Source organism: Lolium rigidum, chromosome 3 (genome assembly GCF_022539505.1).
Source record: "Lolium rigidum isolate FL_2022 chromosome 3, APGP_CSIRO_Lrig_0.1, whole genome shotgun sequence".
NCBI lineage: Eukaryota > Viridiplantae > Streptophyta > Magnoliopsida > Poales > Poaceae > Lolium > Lolium rigidum.
Genome location: NC_061510.1, coordinates 77,955,565 through 77,976,568, shown reverse-complemented (window position 1 = coordinate 77,976,568; position 21,004 = coordinate 77,955,565). Strand labels below are relative to the sequence as shown.

The following is a 21,004-nucleotide window of genomic DNA, read 5'->3' as shown; positions in this document are numbered from 1 at the left end:
GAATACTTGTCTGTGAGCATTTACAGTGAATCCTTCATCGAAACCGCTTGTCAACACCTTCTGCTCCTCGTTGGGATCGACATTCTTACTTATCGAAGATACTACGATACACCCCCTATACTTGTGGGTCATCAATCGTCGTTTTGTCCCCCCTGACCGCCAGTTGCAGCATTGTTGCCTCCATCACCATCACTGTCATCATCTCCGTCATCACCTCCTTTACCATCAAATTCATCATCATCTCCCTGTTCCTCTTCCTCTTCCTCTTCATCTTCCTCTTCCTCTTCGTCATCGTCCCCATTCCCTTCAACCTCCTCCTCATCAGCGTCATCACGTTGTTCCCCATCATCCTCAGCGTCGTCTCGGTTGTCATCGTTGTTATCATTCTCACCTGTCATCCTCGGTATCTTCTTCCCCGATAACACGAAAAAGGGGAATCAAAAAACTATGCATAGATTATATATTTTGGTAAAAGTTGCAGCTTTGAACAGCTTGTAGTTGCATGTAATGGCTATTAAAAAAATAGCTGGAAAATGGTCATGAAGTTGCTCGTGTTTATTAGTTTACTTGCAGACAAATATAATTGCAGTGGAAAATAAATTTGGGAAAGTTGCAGATAAATGCAGTTCTAGTTGCATGTACTGGTAAATTAATTGCTACAGATGGTAATGAAGTTGCCTGCTTTATACTTTTAGTTGCATGTAATAGGAATTAAAATTGCATCTAAATGATCATGAAGTTGCCTGTTATAATGTTTCATGTTTTGCATTTGAGTTTTGATAATTACTTGCCTTCTGTCATCGTCGCTATCATCATCATTCAATACCAGTGTTGTCGCCTTCATCGTCATCGAATTTGCGGAGTCATCGGTATCATCTTGAAGTGCTGCCTCTTCTTCGTGACTCATACACTCGCCTCTTCGTTGGCCTCTGTGGTTTTTCCTTCGGTACTACATTGGCACGGGTAGTGCTTCCAAGAGCAGATACGTTGCTCAAGATTGCCAATCCCCTGGACAAACTTTGCCATCGACTCTTCAAATTCAGAGCACAGACCATAAAGCAACGCAGAAATTTTCCTTTTCTTCTGTAACAATTGAAATCAGTAAACAAATTCTTAACAATTATAAGCTGTGGAAAAAGAATGATATAAAAACTATGCTATAACTAAGAAATAAGTATTGTTTTAGGTGCTCACACTTTGGTCGTAGTCTCGTGGCAGATTAGACGCAGTAAACTGTTCAGCCTTTAGCAATCCTCCAAAAAGACCACCCTGTTGAGTGTCCCTGTATTTCTCCTTCAGCTGGTTTTTAAATTCATAAAAGAAAATTGGAAAAAATGTATCAGTGTAAGGGCAATAAAAAAGAAGACTGTGAACTTTCTAAGAAATGAAAAAGTTATCTTAGCAAAATTAAAAAGAAGTTTATGGTCTATTGCATACTTGTAATTTGCCGAAAACTCCAGGGCTAATCCTATCCTTCTTCTTCACCTTGCTAATTAATGAGCTGTCCCACGCATCAACACGAGGATTGCAGTCACTTATAACCTCATCAACTTCTAGTGAATCAAGGTACAGCATCTGCTCATTAAAAAAAAGGATGTGTGAGGGGGCAAAGGAAGCATTGGAGAAACAAGAAACATTAGCTATTTTCATGAGGTTATAAAGTGACTGCAAAATTCAAGGCAAATACAGTAGCTATTTTCATGCAAAATTCGTAATCAAATATCTGAAATGAATAGCAACTTTGTAACCAATATAGGCAACTACAACTCCTATTCATGCAACTTCACAACTAATATAGGCAACAAAAACATATATGAAATCTGAAAAATCTTGTTTTGGCTCACAAAACAGAATTGAATTACCTAAAAATCTTGTTGGCTCACAAAAACATCATAGATAGAAAAAGCAAAAAACTACATGTGAGGCAACTTAAAAAACTGTATTTCTAAGCAAGTAAATATGGATTGAAGGCAACAAATTCATTGATAAAAACCAAAAAGAGCTCTTGGTGGATTATGCAATACATAGTTGGGAGGCAATTTATGACTTGAACAAGGCAACTAACAGCATTACATGTGCAAAAAGTATGTACCAAAAAAGCAACTGCAGAGATTAATACAGTGGAAACATGAATTAACACAGAGGCTGGTCATATCTCAAAAACTAGCAACTAAAATGTTTGAATGTAAACAATAATTTTCCTCATATATGCTATTCTCTGTATTGTGTTCATCATAGAAAAAAAATACACTTACCACCAAATGAAATACGCAGCAACAGACAGACTTCTTATTTCCCAATGCGCTGAAAGCAACCCTGATCTGATCAGCAACAAATTGGCATATATTTGTCCGTGGAAGAAGCTTGATATTATTTACAGCAGGGTAGCAGCGTGGGCTAACTTTAAGGCCGGTAGTCGGCGCAAGGAAGCAATCAAAAGCAACAATAGCCCAAGCTCGGAGAAATCGATCATCAGAAGCACCTTTCATATCTTTTATCATCTTACACCATGCAGTCTTTTCGGGAGCATTCGTTCCGGGAAAACCGTACTCCTCATTGATTGCTTTGATGATGTCCGTCTTCATCTCGTAACAAACTTTGAGCCCGGAATTCGGTAGCCCCCAAACTCTTCAAACACTTTCGGCGTCAATCGGTATCTTCCCCCGTTGGGTATCACTAACTCGATTTCGCATGATCATAACACTTCATCACCCATTGGCTGAGATCAACGGGCATAGTGCATGCACCGATGTTGAGAAAACCACCTAAGTCCATCTTAAGTATGGCAATCCTTTGATCAGCATTAAGATCACCATTTAGAGCAAAGAAACGGGATGGTGATGCCCTGTTTCTTATTTCCTGCATAGCCAAGTTGCACAAAAAATAGAAAAAGAAAAAAGTTACTCCTAAAAGTCCCATCAACTCTTAAATTTACTGCATGTTACAAAAGAACCTACCAAGAACAGACAATTATACAAAAATGCTCTGTGTAAGAAATGATGCATCGTGAGTACAGTAAACTTACATCTGCGCTATCCATTTTTTTCTTAACTTCCTTTTCTTTCTGTTTCGTTGCTGTCTTCTTCTGAACTCCAGCATCCCCAGTCTTTTGTGGTACCACCTTGTTGATGTTCTTCCTTTTTGGAGGATGCCCTCTACCGGCTGCAGCCTTCTGTTTCATTGCAATATGACTGGTAGGCTGCATTGGGGAGTCAACACACATATAAACACATATAAAAGTTTGTAGGAGAAAAAAGGACCCAACCATTTAAGTGAATACAAATTGCAGAAAAGCAAAAAAACAAGAGATTAAAAAAGGAAACTAACCTGAACTTGCTGGTGACCTGAAGAAGACCCAGCTACTTCAGACGGATCAGTTCCTACCATTTTAGCACACCTATTTGCTAAAAAACAAATGATAAGTAGGTAACCTTATCAACATGAAATTTACAAGAGGAAGAACTGAATCTACATAGCAACTTTACTAGCACTACAGGCAACAAACATAGCAAAGTTGAGCAATAACAACCCAAATAAAAGCAAACTATGCAAAACAAAAAAGATTCATTCTGCATATCAACTTTAATAGCACTAGAGGCAACAAAACATAGCACTAGAGCAACAAACATTTCACTACAGGCAACAAAAAAACATAGCAGTACATGCAACAAAAAACATTTCTAGTTGAGCAACAAACAAAAGTACAAAATTATAAAAATCAAATACAACTCTTCATTCAGTCTATAAGAAAACTCAAGTATAGGTCCTAGCCTTTATTTTCAATACACAACTGAATCAAAACTAATAAAATTCATAAGGTGTGATTGGTTTTAGACTTGAACCTAGGAAGACATAGCCTCATGTTTTCAATATGCATAAACAACCTAGATGGTGGTCTTCAACCCAGAGCAACAGAAAATAAAGATAAGTATGAAAATCAAAATGCTGGCTCAAAAAAGTTAAATCCACCTAATCATCTCAAACTATGAACCTGCGTAGGTGTGACAAGCAACTATTGTATCAACATAGTCAACCAAAACAAAAATATGAACCTGTAGATAACCATCTCAAACTATTGTAGCAAGTTTTCTACCACTACAGCCATCAAATAGATCTGGATTAGCAACAAACAAAAATGGAACAAAAAAACAAGTACATAAGCAATTTTTCTACCACTGCAAAACTGCATAACTGCATAAGCATGTTTTCTACCAGTGCATAAGCAAGTTTCCTACCACTACAGTGCAACAAGCACACCTGTATTAGCAATAACAGTAATACAAAAAGCAACTACAACATCAACTTATCCGAAAAAAACCTCAAAACTCCCTCGACCCCTCTCGCCCGACCCAAACCCAACCTCGCAATCACTTCGCAAGCTGAGCGGTTCAGAGTTCACACGCGCCGGCCGAAGCAGCCACGAGGAAATCTCGCTGCCCGGCGACATGAAGCTCCCGCTGTCGGCGGCCTCGCCGGACTCCGCGCCGGAGCTGGCCAAGCCGTCGCTGCCCACCACCTGGCTCATCCTGCACACGCTCTTCTGCGCCACATCCATGACCGTGGGCTTCCGCTTCTCCCGCCTCGTCGTCTTCCTCCTCTTCCTCCCCACCCCGCCACTCAACCCCGCCGCACACCTCGTCTCGCTCGTCACCCCGCCGCTCACGCTCGTCAGCTCCAACGCCACCGCCACCATCACCACCACCACAACCACATCCACCACCGTCACCACCACCACCACAGTCGCCGAGACCGAAAGCCTTCGCGCACCACCAGGTCCACCACGGCCCCGTCTTCGTCGGCCGCCACGCCATCGGCGTCCGCAAGTGGCCCCACCCCGACCCCAGCGAGCTCCTCAAGGCCCACCACATCCTCGCCGCCGTCCATACCGCGCAGCGCAGCAGCAGCTGCCGCGGGAACGGCCCGCCCAGGCCCGTCATCGCCATCACGCCCACCGTCATCGCAAAAATCAACGGGGAGGTGAGCACCCCCAACCTCTCCGCGCCACCTCGCCACGCCACCTCGCAGCGGTCGACCTCACCTCGGCGCGGTCGACCTCAACCTAGAGTTCCGCGCCACCTCGCCACGGGTAGAGGCCAACTACTACCAAATCGCGGGTAGAGTGATGCAGGGGAGGAGGGAGTAATTACCGCGACACGGGAGTGCACGGCGGCGCGGCGGCAGTAGTAGATGCTCACGAACTTCTCTCCGACACGGCGGCGGAACACCTCCTCGGCGCTGATTTACTCACCGCTGAGATCGCTCCCCACCGCCTCCTCGCCGCGGCAGTAGCTCCCGCGATCGGCGTCTCCGATTCAGTCGCCCCCGTTGCGGAGCGCCACCCCGCCGACCCCCTACAGCCTCCGGCAACCACCAATCGCCGCACAAATCGCCGCCCTGGGGGAGCCTCTCCGCCGCTGCCGAGAGAGGGGAATGGGGAAACTGCGGGCGGAGGGCGAGAAGTGGGCACGATCCCCCAAATTCGAACAGCGGTGGTTGTATATTTTTCTCACGAGGAAACCCACCAACCCAATCACCGACATGTGGGACCCATGACGAGAAGCAACGGTTAGTAACCCACGTCACCCACGTGCACCACCCGGACAAAGAAGCACCTGAAAGGATCAGGTGGCCTCGCGACCGCCCGCTCGGCGCGTCGTTCTGGCACGCGCAAGCCAATAAGATTTCAGGAAATTTATTTAGATGCCGTCATTGGACGCAAAATCTTTTGGAAGTCTCTTTAGAGCACATGGTTGTGTGACGCTCTCAGTTTCACCACGAAAAGGAGCAACAATTCTCTTCCCATTAAGCAAGTACAATAAGGTACAATCAACAAACTACAAGCGTTAAAATAATATAGTTTTGCTAAGTTGGATGAGAAAGAAGATGAGAGAGAGAACAGAAGCAAACTACAGGATAATAGCCAGTTGCAGCGCGTGCTCCTAATCACTTTATGAGATTGCAAGATGGGCCATATGTAAATAAAGTAATTCATATTTGTATCTAACTATTGTATGAGCTGACTACAAATAGATTTTATTGTAAAAATATATAGCCAACTCCTACTGTCTATTGTTCTTGCTCTTAGGCACAGCATTCTCCGTGTTCATGTTATGATACGGCGTGCTCTCACATGCCCCTACCGTCTATGTTCATTTCCAGCCGGCTGGCCTGCCGACAGCAGAGAAAGGGAAATCGTGAGTCCATGTGTTATCCCCAAATGGCAGCATGTTCATAACATGAGCAGGTCTCCTCCCTCTGTTACCAAATGGCAGAGGAGCTTATGGTCAAAACAAGCAGGGGACGCACTTAAGATTGAGGGCCAGGAGGAGAGGAGCTTATGGTCCAAAATTATAAGCCTTTAGGTAGAACCGGTGAAATCAAAACAAACGAACTGTCACCCTCTCGTTGATTTTGTTCAGCTTGTGACAAACAGGAATGGAGTAATAATTAGTACGAGAGGAAATGGTGAGTCGAGGACCTCGTGAAGCAGGCACACCATACTGATGGGCCTTGCTCCAGCTTTAGCGAATGATCTCTTACTTTGAAGGATGTTTGCACGATGCTAAAAGAGATGCTCCCTCCGTTTCATAATTTTTTTGTCATGGTTTTAGATCAAATTTGAACTATGACAAGAATAATGAAACGAAGGGAGTATATAATGAACACCATCTTGCACAGAAACAGGGAACAAATGTTGACAATTAAGAGAACAAACTGAGAAAATCCTTACACGGCAGCTGAACATTAACAACTTTCAGCACATTTTCAGACCGATAGTCCATTTATGCAAAAAAAAAAAAAGCGAAAAGCATACATGCTCACAAATAAGTACATGCACCACCACCTGAGCCTAAGAGCATCTCCACTCGTTGGAGCTCCCCGGGGCCAAATTTCCGTCCGGATGAACCTAATACGGATGAATTTTTGCACTGGGGAGGAGGGTTTTCCCAGCCGTGCCTCGCCCAAGCCTCCTCTTCGCCGCCACGCGTCGTCCTTCTTCGCGCTTCTTCGACTCCTGGGACGACGCCGCCGCCACTCCGTGCGCCTACGCCGGCGTCGTGTGCGCGCCCGACGAGGAGGACCCGCCCATCCTCACGCTCGGCAGCGGCAGCGCGCGGGGCAAGGGGCGGCGGCGGCGCGCGGGGCAAGGGGCAGCGGCGGCGCGCGGAGCAAGGGGCAGCGGCGGCGCGCAGGACCAAGGCCGGCGGCGCGCAGGTGGCTGCGGCGACGGCGCACGAGGCAAGGGGCGGGCGGCGGCGCACTGGGCCAGTGGCAGGAGTTGGAGCGCGGGGCCAGGGGCGGGCGGCGGCGCGCGGGGCAAGGGGCAGCAGCGGAGTGCGGCCCCGGCGGCTAGCGTGGGCCTGGAGAGGCGTGGCAATTATTTCGCTAATGGCCACTGACAATGGGCCAGACGACTTGTTTTCGTCCATCCGGAATCCCCGGGAGACCCCCGGGAAACCGAGGATGGCATGGGGAGTCCGGACGAAAATAGGCTCAAATCCGGACCAAAACGAGGAACCGGGGGCCTGGGCCGTTTTTCGCCGTCCGGATGAAAAAAAGTGGTCGTGGGGGGCTTCTCGGGGAGACGAGTGGAGATGCTCTAAGAAACTGATCTAACGGATCCTGAGATTGACGTACGCCTCACTATCGATGAAAACATCATCTCCCACCAAAAAATATCCCACTTTTATAAGATATTAATGTGTTAAATCTAAGGTTTGAGCTTTGGTGGGATAGGGGTGTGAGTGTCATCTAAACCATACAACCAAAGGTTGATTTTCAAAACCATGTTTATGTTCCACCTATACCCTTTGTGCATAGTTTTTAATGGATTTACTAGTATCTTATATTCATAAACTAAGTCACTTTTTCATGTGCCACATCATCATTTAGTGTATTGTTCTTCTTTTCAGTTTTGGAGTAGGCGTGTGCTATCGTTTCCCATCACATCTGCACTTTGTTCAGCTTCCGACCAGTTTTTGTACTCTCGTCAATTAGTTTTAGCTCGAAAAGGCAGCAGCATTCTCTGTGTTAATGTTACTAGTTAGCTTTGGCACGGGCGTGTCGCCGTACACATGACTGAAAAATAGAGATAATTCCTTAATAGAATCGTGTACGTTAGAAACAAAGATAATCGTAACTCAAAATGTACAAATACACCAGTCCATAACTATGCTTAGGCAGCATCAATGGAGAGATGGGTTGGGTCATTTTCTCCTTCAACATTATATAATTCATAGAACACAATATAATGATCCAGCAACGATTGGAGGCCCTGGTGCTTCCGGTAGGAGATAAATGGCGAATTCTGAACCCTAAGTCATATTGTAAACCGTGTATCGTGATAAACAGGACCAAGTTAAAGGGGGACTGGGAGAATACAACCATCACGAAACATGACAAAATCTAAGGGTACTTCTACCTATCATCTGCTAAAATTTCCCCCTCTCGGAGCTCATATATATTTCCATAGTACTGCCTTGCTAAATTGGCAGCTAGTGCATTCATACATGAAAAAATTGCACTCACAAATCAGTGGCTGTCCTATTAGAAATAACCAATTTGGACAACAACACAATACTATATTTTATTTTAAACCTTTACTTGTGCATATATCATATCCATAGACCAAACAATTCACGGATTTTATGTACATGTAAAAAATAGAGCTGGAACTTACTACACCTTGCTCCTGTAATCTCTTCATCCTTGTCTATAACAACATCTCGCATAATGTCTGCTTACAATTTGTCATATTTTATCCTGTGTATTCTCTGAAATTAAGGTGAAATGCTGAATTTCGAAAACCAAAATAGATGAGCATTTGCCTTGATTGAGCGATGCAATATCCAATCACCATCCACGTTTTAACATCTGAACCAATAAACACTAAAAAGTACTCCCAAAATAAGTGTCTCAACTTTTTCGAGATATGGATGTATCCATAACAAAAATACATCCATACATAGACAAAACTGAGACACTTATTTTTGGACTGAGGTAGTAAAAGATATCTGAAAAGCAAATAAGAGACCTCTGAGAGTGAGACAGAAAAACTGAATTGCTAAATAAAATGAATTACAATCATGCCAGCGTGTGCACAGATGTAGAAAGTCCAAATTCTTAGGATGGTTCACTCCATAAAAAAACTAAGACTTTGTCCATAGCTCAATAAAGTTTACCGGGAGTAAAATTCTCTGAAGATAAATCTGAAGAGTTTGGAATGATTGTTTTTCTGGGCAAGGTGTGAGCTAGGCTCCCACTTCTCATCAAGGAACCAGCATGCCTGAATTGATTAGAAATAGATGAAATAAGTGCCCATAATGCGGAATAATTACTGTATAGGCACCACCATTGGATCTGTAATAAGCACATGATGAAATCAAGTAAATGCACTACCTCAATGATCTGTTCAAGTTTGATGTTTATGCCCTGAGTAAACTTGCTTTCGCTAACTCCATCCCTCCATCCCTGAAATTAGCATGAGCTATGAGATAGTGGTTAAGACATTATCAAATATCCATGGAAAACAATACTTCCATAGTTTGGCCGGAAAATTCACTGGTACTTGCAAATAGTAATTTCAGATCTGCACTACTACCAATTCTTCTAGAGATCAAGAACAACGCTAAAAATTCGCTGTATAATTAAAGCAAAACAGAGAACAATATGGTAGGCGATTCGATCCGCTTATTCGGTACTGATCGAAACAAAAAGGGCAGCGCTTGCATGATCTGACGAGGGTTATGGACAGAAAAGAAGCGTGGAAAAGAGGCAAGGAAGAGGAGGGCGAGTAAGAAAAGAGAGACTCACCGAGATGCAACACCTCTCACGAAATGTTGCTGGGCTCATCTTATCCTATGGAAACATGGATGCCCATCAATTTAGTGCCTGCATTACCACCATGATTCAGCGCAAACTACCAATAACTAAATGGTTCAGCAATAGAGACGCACCAAGTGCTGTTCACAACATATATCACTATATCAGGCTGAGACGTACCAAGTGTTGTTTACAACATCTATCAGGCTGACCATCCAATGCAGAGAAGACACGAATGGAAAAAATCTACTTTTCATTTGATGGTACATGCACGAACTGGTGTAACACAGCATAGTCACACATAAGTACCAACGATTTGACAAATAACAAAACAACATGTTGAGAGGGAGGGGAAGTGGAGGGAATCAGTACCTACTCCCTGCACGAGATGGCAATGAGGAGAGCTCCCCTGCAACCATAGCGGCATAGCCCCTCCCTGTGATGTCAGGCAGCAGCAATGCCCGTGCAGTGGCGGACGATCAAGCTCCCACCGTCAACTGTGGAGGCGATTTCCCCCCACCAGCCCCTCCTGCTCCGGCATGAAGTCCCGTCTCCACCTTATCGATCTCCCCCACAGCTCCCAGCCACCGATCCTCGAACGCCTCCAGCGGCAAGCACATCCGGCCGCCTCCAACCTCGCCACTGACCCGCAACACGTCTGCCGCCACGCTCTCCGTCGGCCCCAACGGCCACGATACAGAGGAGGGTCCGACCCAGGCAACAGTCGCTGGTGATGGAAGAGCTTAGCCAGGGGAGTCGTGGCAGAGGAGAACCCAAGTGGGGAAGAGGTCAGAATAGGCGGAGTTGGGCAGGAGGAGCTCGGCCAAAGGGAGGGTGACACTGGTGGAGCTATCCATTGGGCAATGGGAGATATGGTGGAGATTGGCGAGAGAGAACACAGGTTTGACCGCCACGAGGATTGGGAATGAAAACGTGAACATCACTTAACTATGTACCATTTTACCAGTTGAACTGAAACAGCCGGGAACCAGGCAAGGAGCCCGCACCAACCGGCAGCGATCGAGAAAAGGGAAAGGCGGCGCAGAACAGATGGTAATCCCTGATTTTAACGCCAAAAAGTATGAGAGCACTATAGAAACCATTCACATCTACAGTGCCAAATCGTGGATCAACGGTAGAAAATCTGTGACGTGGCATGACTAAGGTTTCAGTAACCTCTATTAGCTTTTATATACTCCCTCCGTTCTGAAATAATCTACATTCTAGCCACAAATTTTATTCTGAAATATTCTACATTGTAGCTTTTAATAAACAACAACAATGAAAACGAAGTGGTTTTGCTCTCTTTATTGGGCGTTGTTGTTTCCAATGTTGCTTCTATTGGTTGTTTATATATCTAAGTAGTACTAATAAATGCAATATTAGTTTGTCTCATTTTCTCTAGAATGTGGACTAAATATGGAGGGAGTAGGTAATTATGATATGACGTGCTCTCACATGCCGAATAAAACAACCGTCTATGTTCATGTCCAGCCAGCTGACAAAGGGAATGGCAGCAGGCTCACTGTTTGACGGTTATATTTGGTTTCAATGAATGGATAGGAACTCAGCCAAAAGAACTCTGGTAACCATAAGAAACAGAAGACAAAACAGAAAACTGGATCAAAATCGTACCCACGACTAAGTTTTGAGAAGGTATGAGTCTAACTAAATATGTATGCCTCGCTGCTAACTATGGTTTCATGTTTCAAAGATCTCATTGTTATATTACTTGCAGAGAAACTTAGAAACTAGAGAAGAGCCAGCCAGACTGTATTGCTCCGTGGGAAACTCACCCACACGAAAAATGGAACATGGTCTAACACAGAGTCCCATGTTTATGTGAGTACACTAAATTTTGGTTATTCTTGTTTCATTTTTTATTGTGTCAATATTGATGTCATAGCTATAATTTTTCTTTTCGTTTTTAGGACAAAGCACGTCAAGAGATTCAAAACAAAGAAAATGAAACTCAAGGTTCACTCTCAAATGAGCGGAGAAACAACATTTTCCAGACTGCATACAAAGACACTTTGCAATGCAAGTCGTCGCAGACTCGTTGGTACGGATACATGGCCAAACCTTGAACTGAAAGGTTTCGAATCTAGATTGAAGAGCAAGCTCATGGTACAGCAAAAACCCAGCAGCAAAACTCTAAGCTCAGCCAGCAAGTCAACAGGACAAGATCAACTAGAAGCTGAACGTGCAAACACGCAAGAGAGGATTAACTTGGAGCGTGCTGAGAGAGAACAACATGAGGAGAGGTTAAAAGAAGAGTGTGCTGAAAGGGAAAGAATGTTGGAAGAGGAGCAAAATATCAAGACTGAATTTGAAGAAAAAAAACATGATGGCAAGGTTTGCTAAATCTTATGTTTACTAGATGGGATCAACTGTTGGGTTCCAATCTGTTGGCTCAATTTAGCAAACCTTGCCTTCATGTTTTTTTTTTAATTTAGTCTTGATCTTCGCTCCTCCTTCAACAATCTTTCTCTTTCAGCACGATTTTCTTTTAACCTCACCTCAAGTTATTCTCTCTTAGCACGCTCCAAGTTAATCCTGTCTTGCATGTTTGCACGTTTAGTTTCTAGTTGATCTTGTAATTTGTTGACCCACGTTTTGCTCCGTAGCACGAGTTCGCTCTTCAATCTAGATTTCAAACCTTCAAACCAGTTCAAGGTTTGGCCATGTATCCGTACCAACGAGGCTGCGATGACTTGCATTGCAAAGTGCATTTGTAAATGTTGTTTTCCTACTCACTTGAGAGTGGACCTTTGTTTCATTTTGTTTGTTTTGAATTTCTTGACGTGTTTTGTACAAAAACGAAAAAAAAACAATTATAGCTATGGCACCAAATTGACACAATAAAAGATGAAACAATAACCAAAAGTCAGTGTACTCACATAAACATGGGACTTTGTGTTAGACCATGTTCCATTCTTCATGTGGGTGAGTTTCCCACAAAGCAATATAGTCGGGCTCTTCTCAAGTTTCTTGGCAAGTAATATAACAATGAGATGCTTGAAACATGAAACCATAGTTAGCAACGATGCGTAAATATTTAATTAAACTCATACCTTCTTAAAACTTAATTGCGAGTACGATTTTGATCGAGTTTTGTCTTTTGTCTTCTGCTTTTTATGGTTATCAGAGTTCTTTTGGCCGAGTTCCTATCCATTTATCGAAACCAAAATAACACACATAGGAGACAAACAGTGATCCTAGAGATAACCTGAAATTTTGAATAAGAACACATGAGGAGGTCTATTTCCTCCCTTACCAAATGGCATGACATGACTCTTCAGGGGGTGCACTTAAGATTGAGGGCCAGGAGGAGAGGCGCTCATGGCCCGAAATGATAGCCTTTAGGTAGAACCAGCGAAATCAAACAAAACAAACTCTTACCCTCTCTTTGATTTTGTTCAGCTTGTGGCAAACAAGGATGCAGAAAACCCGTAGTACCAGAGCAAATGATGAGTTGAGGACCTTGTGAAGCAGCCACTCCACACTGCTGGACCTTGCTCCGGCTTTAACTAATGATCCCTACTTTGAAAGATATTTCCAGGATGACTCACCGTCCTGCACAGAAACAGGGAACAAATGTTGACCATAAAGACAAACAAATTTAGAAGATACTGCAATGTAAATCTGTTTCAAAGGTACCACAGTGCAATGCAAATGAGTGGACCGGTAAAAAGCACTGGCTCAAACTCTGAATTGCTGAACTGATTCTGAATAATAGAGTGACATATAATGAATACAGCTACTTAAAGAAGTGCTAGCGACTAAGCAGGAATAAGGAAGATCCACTTGAATTCAGGTGGGTATGCGGCAGTGACAGTATTCTAAGAAATTCTCTCAAGTATCAGTGCAAGTAACAAGTGTATATTTCCACTAAAAAACAAGTGCATAGAAATGGCTACATTTGCATGGATCTGCAAAATATATCATATACACATAATGCACTGAAGAACCTGGTGAAGGTATTCTTCTAATTGATGTGATGTGCTTCCCTCTGCTTTCCAGATGTCTAGACTTGCTGTAAGAGCTTTGAAAAATAATAACATGGTGATCTCTCTGCTCTACAAACAACATCAGATTGTGCAATCTGCTCATGAAAATGTTACAGTACAAAAATAAACTCTCCAATCTCCAAGGAAGGGTAGCCAATATTCTTCTTCTTCACATAATCTTCTACAAGAATTGGGAAAAGAACCACACATTAACTCAAAGCGACATCCCTTCAGGGGATCTGCTCAGTCCTAATATATGTGATGCTAGCTCCTCATCACCATGCTGCCTCAGTAACTGCACCAAACAATCAGCGCATGGAGACTTAATGAGTATTCCCCTATGGATGACCTTCCTCGCCAACGCCGAGGCTTCAAGGACATGCCCCTCCGCAGACAGCCCAAGCAACACACTAGCATAAACATGAGAGTCGCAGAGCACCCCATCGTCATCCATCAGTCTCAACCAATAGCAAGCATCCAACCACCTTTTGCCCCTGCAGAGCTCCCTGACCATTGCACTTCCCCCGAGCGGGCTCAGCTGCACCCCTTTCTTCATCATCCTCTGTGCGAGCCCTTCAGCTTCCCCTGCCATCCCAGCCCCGGACAAGGCAACCAGAAGGACATTGTAGCACTGCCCGCTCGACAAAGCTCCGTCGACGACCAAACGCTCCACCACATCATACGCGCTGTCAAGCGAGCCATCCCCTCCGGCCGCGCAAAACCCATCGACCAGCGTCCGCACAAACACGCGGTTCGGCATCACCCCTCTAGCCACCATCCTATCCAGCACGCTGAGAGCCTCCACCATTCTCCCCCTTTCGCAGAGGCATTTCACCAAACACGTGTAGGACACCACGTTGGGGGCACACCCGGCACCCAGCCCGCCGCCCTCCATCTCCTCGAGCAGCCCCATCGCGGCATCCACGTCTCCGAACGCGCGCATCCCGTCGAACAATGCGGTGTAAACCACCACATTGGCCACGCACCCAAACTCGGGCATTTTGTCGATCAGGCAGCGTGCGCCCTCGAAGTCGCCCCCGTATGCCAGCTTATGCACCGCGGTCACTATGAGAGGGACGGTCGGGTCGACGCCGGATGTGGACATGATGTCCAGAACGGCGGAGACGTCGCCGGGCGAGCCCGCGACGCGGAGGGCGGAGTGGAAGCAGGCCACGTCGGGCGAGATGGTGAAGGAGCGCATGTGGCGGAGGATGGCAAGGGAGACGGGGAAGAGGCCGGCATGGGCGGAGATGGCGAGGAGGAGGGCGTAGTGCGGGAGGGGCAGCGGGCGCTGGGAGGTGGAGAGGAGGAGGGGCACGGCGGAGGGGAGGTCCGGGAGCGAGGCGGCGACCGAGGAGAGGGTGTGCGGGGAGGGTAGCGGCGGGGAAGGGGGCAGACGCCAGAGGAGGAACCGGAGGGAGAGGAGCGGGGAGGGGAGGCGCGGGAGGAGATCGGGGAGCGTGTGCAGGGGAAACGCGTCTGCCGGAGACGGGAAGGCGCGGGAGAGGGCGTGCGGGAGCGGCGTAGATGAAGCCTGTGGTGACCGGAGGACGCCGAGGAGGGCGGCGAGGTTGGTGTCCCGGCGGGTGGAGAGGCGGCGGAGGAGGGAGAGGCGCGGCGGCATCTGGTTTGGACAACGGAGGGAGTTTGTTTTTTTTCTGGAGAAATAGGATGATGGAGGGAGGCTGGTCTGGACTCGAAGGCTCCAAAAGCCTATTCATGGTCTGGCGGCCCATGATACCCAAGTGGCCTAGGAGCATATTTTACCTTGCCCATGATTTGTTTTTAAAAATGGACCTGAAACTGCATTAGATCATAGCCATGGGATTATAAATTACCAAGAGAACATCTGAAGATGGAAAACATAATGCATCCCTAGATTGTTATGAAAATGATAGAAGATGTGGATTACAATCAAGTCATTCACCATCGTTCTTGTGCAAGACATCTGAGCACACCCACATGTTCCATCACCGGGGACTTCAAAATGAACACTATGTCATGTTCATACCAAATAGTGGTTTTACTATTCAACTGGATCTTGTGTTTTTTTCTATATGTCATATGGTAAGAATTATCCCAAGTGACCAAGTTACATGCCCCTTGGATCAACCAAAGGGTGTGTTCACAAAGTAGGGATTTATTTTGGTGTAGTAAAGCAAGTATTAGCTATGCAGCTCAAATTTGCCAAAATTCATCCTAATTTTATGAGGAATTTGGGAGGTGCAAATGATGGCAAATAAATTCCTTGATAAAACAAGGTATTTCAAAGAATTATTCTTAGTTTAGAAATATTTCCTTGGATTATGCAATATTTAATCATGGATGGGCTATATGTGTATATAGTAGTCTCTGAGATTTTTGGTACAATTTTCCATCTAGGAATATTGGAGTTCCTTTGGTAGGTGGACTATTAGGTATATGTATAGTAGTCTCTGAGTTTATAATCATTCCTCCATATTAAATTCTATCAATATTCAGTCAATTACTGTGCTAGCTTTTTTCGAAATGGGGGTATGCCCTGGCTTCTGCATCATGACGATGCACACGGCCATTTATTAGAAAAAGGTTCAAATAAGTATCGTTTACAGCTCAAAACATCATTGATGATTGATACAAAAATCAGCCATCAAAACTCAACACATACTATGACTACACATCAACACAGCCTTCTAGTATGTCGCCAACCAGCCTGACACAAGATATCCTAAGCGATCATCAGGAGCCGTGTGCAACCAGTAGCCATAGCATCCCGCTGCCCCTCCGGAGAGAGTAGTGCCCAAAGCTGGACCCAATGGGAGGCCATATGAATAACCTGCAAAAAATGAAAAGAGGTTTTTTTGTTAAAAATTATATCATTTCTGACCCGCCAAATAGACCAACATATATAAAGCAGAAACCCCAATACGGATAAAAGTCTTAGATTATCTATCTACTCCATTTAACCAATTACCAAACATATTAGTAATATTGGTGGGAGATGGAAGATCATATGTGAAATTAACTGTACGCCATAAGAGCTTAGCTAAGGGGAATTCAATAAAAAGGTGTTGAATGGTCTCCTGTTCCCCACAGAAAACACATTTTGTACACTCATTCCAATTCCGTTTAGCTAGATTATCCTTAGTTAACAAAACCTTATTACTCAAAAACCACATGAAAATCTTAATTTTGAGCGGAATTTTAACCTTTCAAAGATACTTTCTCAGAAAGGGGGTATGGTCACACATAAGATCTTCATACATCGACTTCACTGTAAACAAACCGGTGGGTGCCAACTTCCAAACAAAGCGATCATCCTCTTCATTCAAGTTTATACTCATGAGTTTTCGACATAATTGTAACCATAAAGTCCATTTGTTACCATTCAACATCCTCCGGAATGTAGTATTCAACGGTGTTTGGGCTAACACCTGTGCTACTGTGACATTCTTATGGTGTACAATATTATACAGGGACGAATACTGCTGAGCCAAAGAAGTACTTCCTAACCAGGTATCTTCCCAAAAGCGGATGGTAATACCATTCCCTACTTTGAAAAAACCCCTAGAGAAGAACTCATGTTTGACCTCCATCAATCCTTTCCAAAAAGGGGAATCAGTAGGCCTAACTTGCACTTTCGCTAATGTCTTCTGTCTTAGGTATTTATTATGTAGCAACTCTTGCCACACTCCATCCTCATTAAGAAGTTTAAAAAGCCATTTGCTTATTAAGCATCTGTTTTTGATTTTGAGAACCTCAATACCTGAGCCCCCTTGATCTTTGGGTTGACATACAATGTTCCATTTTGTTAGTCTGTATTTTCTTTTGTTTTCATCGGACTGCCAAAAGAACCTCGATCTGTAGAAGTCCAAACGTTTCCTTACCCCAATAGGTATTTGCAGGAAAGACAACATAAACATCGGTAAGCTAGTTAATACTGAATTAATAAGAACTAACCTATCACCATAGGATAGTAACTTCCCTTTCCAGCATCCTAATTTACCCTCAAACCGTGTTTCATCCGGATACCAATCCGAATTCCTGTTTTTTTTTTGTAATGAATTGGAATACCCAAGTATCTAAAGGGGAGTTGTCCAGCATCACATCCAAAGATCTGCTTATATTGGTCCTCCTCCTCCTTTGCCTTTCCGAAACAAAAAATCTCACTTTTATGGAAATTAATCTTAAGCCCCGATAACTCTTCAAAAAGACATAAAATTAATTTCATATTAACTGCTTTGTTGAGGTCGTGTTCCAAAAAAAGGATAGTATCATCAGCGTATTGTAGTATAGAGAGTCCTCCATCAACTAAATGTGGAATTGACCCTCCAACTTGACCATCCACTTTTTCCCGTTCAATTAAGATGGCAAGCATATCCACTACAATGTTAAAAAGCATTGGGGATAGAGGATCCCCTTGCCTAAGACCTTTTTTTGTCTGGAAATAATGATCAATATCATCATTCACCTTCACCCCAACACTTCCCCCTTGAACAAACTGTTGCACTAAGCTCCCTCATTCTGGAGCAAAGCCCTTCATTCGCAAAGTTTGTTGCAAGAAAGGCCATTTAACCTTATCATATGCTTTTTCGAAGTCGATTTTAAATAGCACCCCATCCAATTTCTTAGTATGTAACTCATGAATTGTTTCGTGAAGAATGACAACCCCTTCCAAAATATTTCTCCCTGGCATAAAGGTTGATTGAGTTGGTTTTATAACTCTTGGGGCAATCCCCGAGATACGATTAGTGCCAACTTTAGTAGATATCTGATGACCCACAAGTATAGGGGATCGCAACAGTCTTCGCGGGAAGTAAAACCCAATTTATTGATTCGACACAAGGGGAGACAAAGAATACTTGAAAGCCTTAACAGCGGAGTTGTCAATTCAGCTGCACTGGAAACAGACTTGCTCGCAAGAGTTTATCGGTAGTAACAGTTTTATAGTAGTAGCGGTAGTAAAATAACGACGACAGAGTAACAAAGACAGCGAGTAGTGATTATAGTAAACAGCAGGATTAAAATACGTAGGCACGGGGACGGATGAACGGGCGTTGCATGGATGAGAGAAACTCATGTAACGATCAAAGCGAGGGCATTTGCGGATAATAATAAAACGGTATCCAAGTACTAATCAATCAATAGGCATGTGTTCCAATTATAGTCGTACGTGCTCGCAATGAGAAACTTGCACAACATCTTTTGTCCTACCAGCCGGTGGCAGCCGGGCCTCTAGGGAAACTACTTGGATATTAAGGTACTCCTTTTAATAGAGTACCGGAGCAAAGCATTAACACTCCGTGAACACATGTGATCCTCACATCACTACCATCCCCTCCGGTTGTCCCGATTTCGTCACTTCGGGGCCATTGGTTCCGGACGACGACATGTGTATACAACTTGCGGGTAAGACCATAAACAATGAATATCATGATGAAACAATAACATGTTCGGATCTGAGATCATGGCACTCGGGCCCTACTCGACAAGCATTAAGCATAACAAGTTGCAACAATATCATAAAAGTAACATCTACGGATACTAGGCACTATGCCCTAACAATCTTATGACTATTACATGACCAATCTCATCCAATCCCTACCATCCCCTTCAGCCTACGGCGGGGGAATTACTCACACATGGATGGGGGAAACATGGCTGGTCGATGGAGAGGCGTCGGTGGTGATGATGGCGATGATCTCCTCCAATTCCCCGTCCCGGCGGAGTGCCGAACGGAGACTTCGGCTCCCGAGACGGAGTTTCGCGATGTGGCGGCGTTCGGAGGGTTTCCGGCGACTTCGACTTCTCTCCGTGCGTTTTTAGGTCGAGGCCGATAAGTAGTCCGAAGGAGGGCGTCGGAGGCCGGCCGAGGGGCCACACGCTAGGGCCGCGCGCCCCCTCCGGGCCGCGCCGCCCTAGGGTGTGGGGCCCTCGGGCCTCCACCGACTTGCCCTTCTGGCTCCGTGAGTTTTCTGGGAAAATAGGGCCTTCTGTCAAAATCCCGAGGTTTTTCCTGAAAGTTGAATTTCTGCACAAAAACGAGACACCAGAACCAGTGGCGGAGCCAGGAATTGAACTGAGGGGGGTCGAAACCAAGCTCTAATTTTTTTTAACAGAAAGAGCAAATGTATTCAAGAAAAGAGCAAATTTATTCAATAAAAGAGGTCCAAACAGATTCAATTTGCATATTTCATCAAGTACAACAACAAAATAACTATAAAAAACAAGAACACCAAAATAGAGCTACGTTTTGATAAGATAGTATCATACCATTAAGTTGCCTCCTCGTCGGCGTCCATCGAAGGCAGTCGGGGACGAGCCGAGCTGGGGGCAGCCGGGCAGGGCCGACCGGCCAAGCAGAGGCCAGGAGATTGGAGTCGGAGATAGGGACGAGCTGAGGCGCTGAGCAGGGGGAGGCAACTGGAGACGAAGGCGGCGGCGAGGAAAGGCGGTGGCAGGCCGGCGGGGAAAGGCGGCGGGCCGCCGGAACAGCGACGACAACACCGACCTCCTCGACCTGGTCAGGGACGCCGAGGCCCTGGCTGAAGCGGAGAAGGGAGCACAGGAGGAGCGGGCGGCCCATGCGACGGTGGCAGCCACCGCAGCCGCAGAGGACTCTGACTCCGACATATCATGGTCTTCCGATGACCATGATGCGCCTACCCCGGAGGAGAAGGCGGCGGAGCAGAGGGCTATAGTCGAGTCCATTGAGACGCTCAAGGACGACACCGCCAACGCGAGGTTGCAGCAGTGCCTGCTGGAGGACGCGGCAGCGCACCGAGCCCTAGCGGCCGGACGGGAGGCGGCGGAGAAGCAGACGAGGGAGCGACGCAACGACGGGCCGGCCCGTCAGGCAGCAAGTAGTCTAGGCTTCTAGAACTACTTCGTATAGTTTGAATGTACCAGGTTTCTATGCTTTCTATATATGTTGCAAATCTTTAAAAAATGGGTCGCCCCGGTGGGAGCACACCCAGATGCAAACGGACGCGCGAGCAAAATACGTTCGCGAGGCGATGCAAACGGACGCTCGCGACCTCTTTTAGGAGTCCGAAATGCGTCGCCCTATTGAAGATGCCCTTAGGATCGATTCTTTTTCCCCAATTTCTGAGCCGGGTCGACCGACCATCCTCGACCCGGTGGTGGCTCCGCCCATGACCAGAACAGTTCTGCTGAAAACAGCGTTAGTCCGT

The 21,004-nt window shown here is 45.4% G+C and overlaps 1 protein-coding gene across 2 annotated transcripts; it reads right to left on the bottom strand.

Annotated features, from left to right (window-relative positions):
- Nucleotides 1–9,094: 9,094 nt before the first annotated feature.
- On the bottom strand, nucleotides 9,095–15,456 carry LOC124696992 (pentatricopeptide repeat-containing protein At5g47360-like). Of its 2 annotated transcripts, none has more exons than XR_007000752.1 (4): nucleotides 10,003–10,312; nucleotides 9,814–9,891; nucleotides 9,400–9,471; nucleotides 9,095–9,286 (listed from the first exon to the last, which is right to left on the bottom strand). XR_007000752.1 is itself a non-coding variant. In XM_047229642.1 (4 exons), the coding sequence occupies exon 1, from the start codon at nucleotides 15,454–15,456 to the stop codon at nucleotides 14,047–14,049; it is 1,410 nt and encodes a 469-aa protein (XP_047085598.1). In that variant the 3' UTR covers nucleotides 9,095–9,286; nucleotides 9,400–9,471; nucleotides 13,225–13,398; nucleotides 13,794–14,046. The 2 variants fall into 2 exon arrangements, 1 of the variants encoding a protein (XP_047085598.1); XM_047229642.1 differs by lacking the exons at nucleotides 9,814–9,891; nucleotides 10,003–10,312 and adding exons at nucleotides 13,225–13,398; nucleotides 13,794–15,456.
- Nucleotides 15,457–21,004: the final 5,548 nt, after the last annotated feature.

Coding starts and splice junctions, on each gene's coding strand:
- LOC124696992 (XM_047229642.1), bottom strand. CDS start 15,456: ATGCCGCCGCGCCTCTCCCTCCTCCGCCGCCTCTCCACCCGCCGGGAC.